Source organism: Acanthisitta chloris, unplaced genomic scaffold (assembly GCF_000695815.1).
Source record: "Acanthisitta chloris isolate BGI_N310 unplaced genomic scaffold, ASM69581v1 scaffold10306, whole genome shotgun sequence".
NCBI lineage: Eukaryota > Metazoa > Chordata > Aves > Passeriformes > Acanthisittidae > Acanthisitta > Acanthisitta chloris.
Window position 1 is genome coordinate 1 of NW_008679279.1, and position 338 is coordinate 338.

Consider the following 338-nt stretch of genomic DNA (forward strand, 5'->3'; position numbering starts at 1 on the left):
CAGCTCCGCAGGCGCTTTCCGAGAGGAGAAGGGTGGAAGGAGGAGCGGGGGATTCCAGCGGAGTTCGCGAGTCGCTGCTTTGCCGCTCCCCTTCTCCCCCAGCCTGCCGTCCTGCTTCACCCTCCCCGTGTAGCCTCTGCTCCCGGCCGTTTTCACTGGGGATTTCTTCTTTCTCTTTACCTGTCTCAAAAGGTTTGACTGTAGGTACCAAAGCGGGGATCGACGGCGCATAAAGATGCTGAAGGGTGTTTGGTTGCTCAGTTTGTTAACAGTGGCTGGGATCTCGCGGGCAGAGAGTCGCCAACCTGCCCAAGAACATTGCCGGAAAAGCCGCTGCC

The 338-nt window shown here is 58.9% G+C and overlaps 1 protein-coding gene across 1 annotated transcript in view; it reads left to right on the forward strand.

Annotated features, from left to right (window-relative positions):
- The first annotated feature begins 235 nt into the window (after positions 1 to 235).
- The window catches only part of SLITRK2 (SLIT and NTRK-like family, member 2), a 3183-nt gene continuing 3080 nt past the window's right edge, over positions 236 to 338 (forward strand). Inside the window, 1 exon segment of the mRNA XM_009077232.1 lies at positions 236 to 337. Within this exon segment, the coding sequence (XP_009075480.1) occupies positions 236 to 337 (102 nt within the window).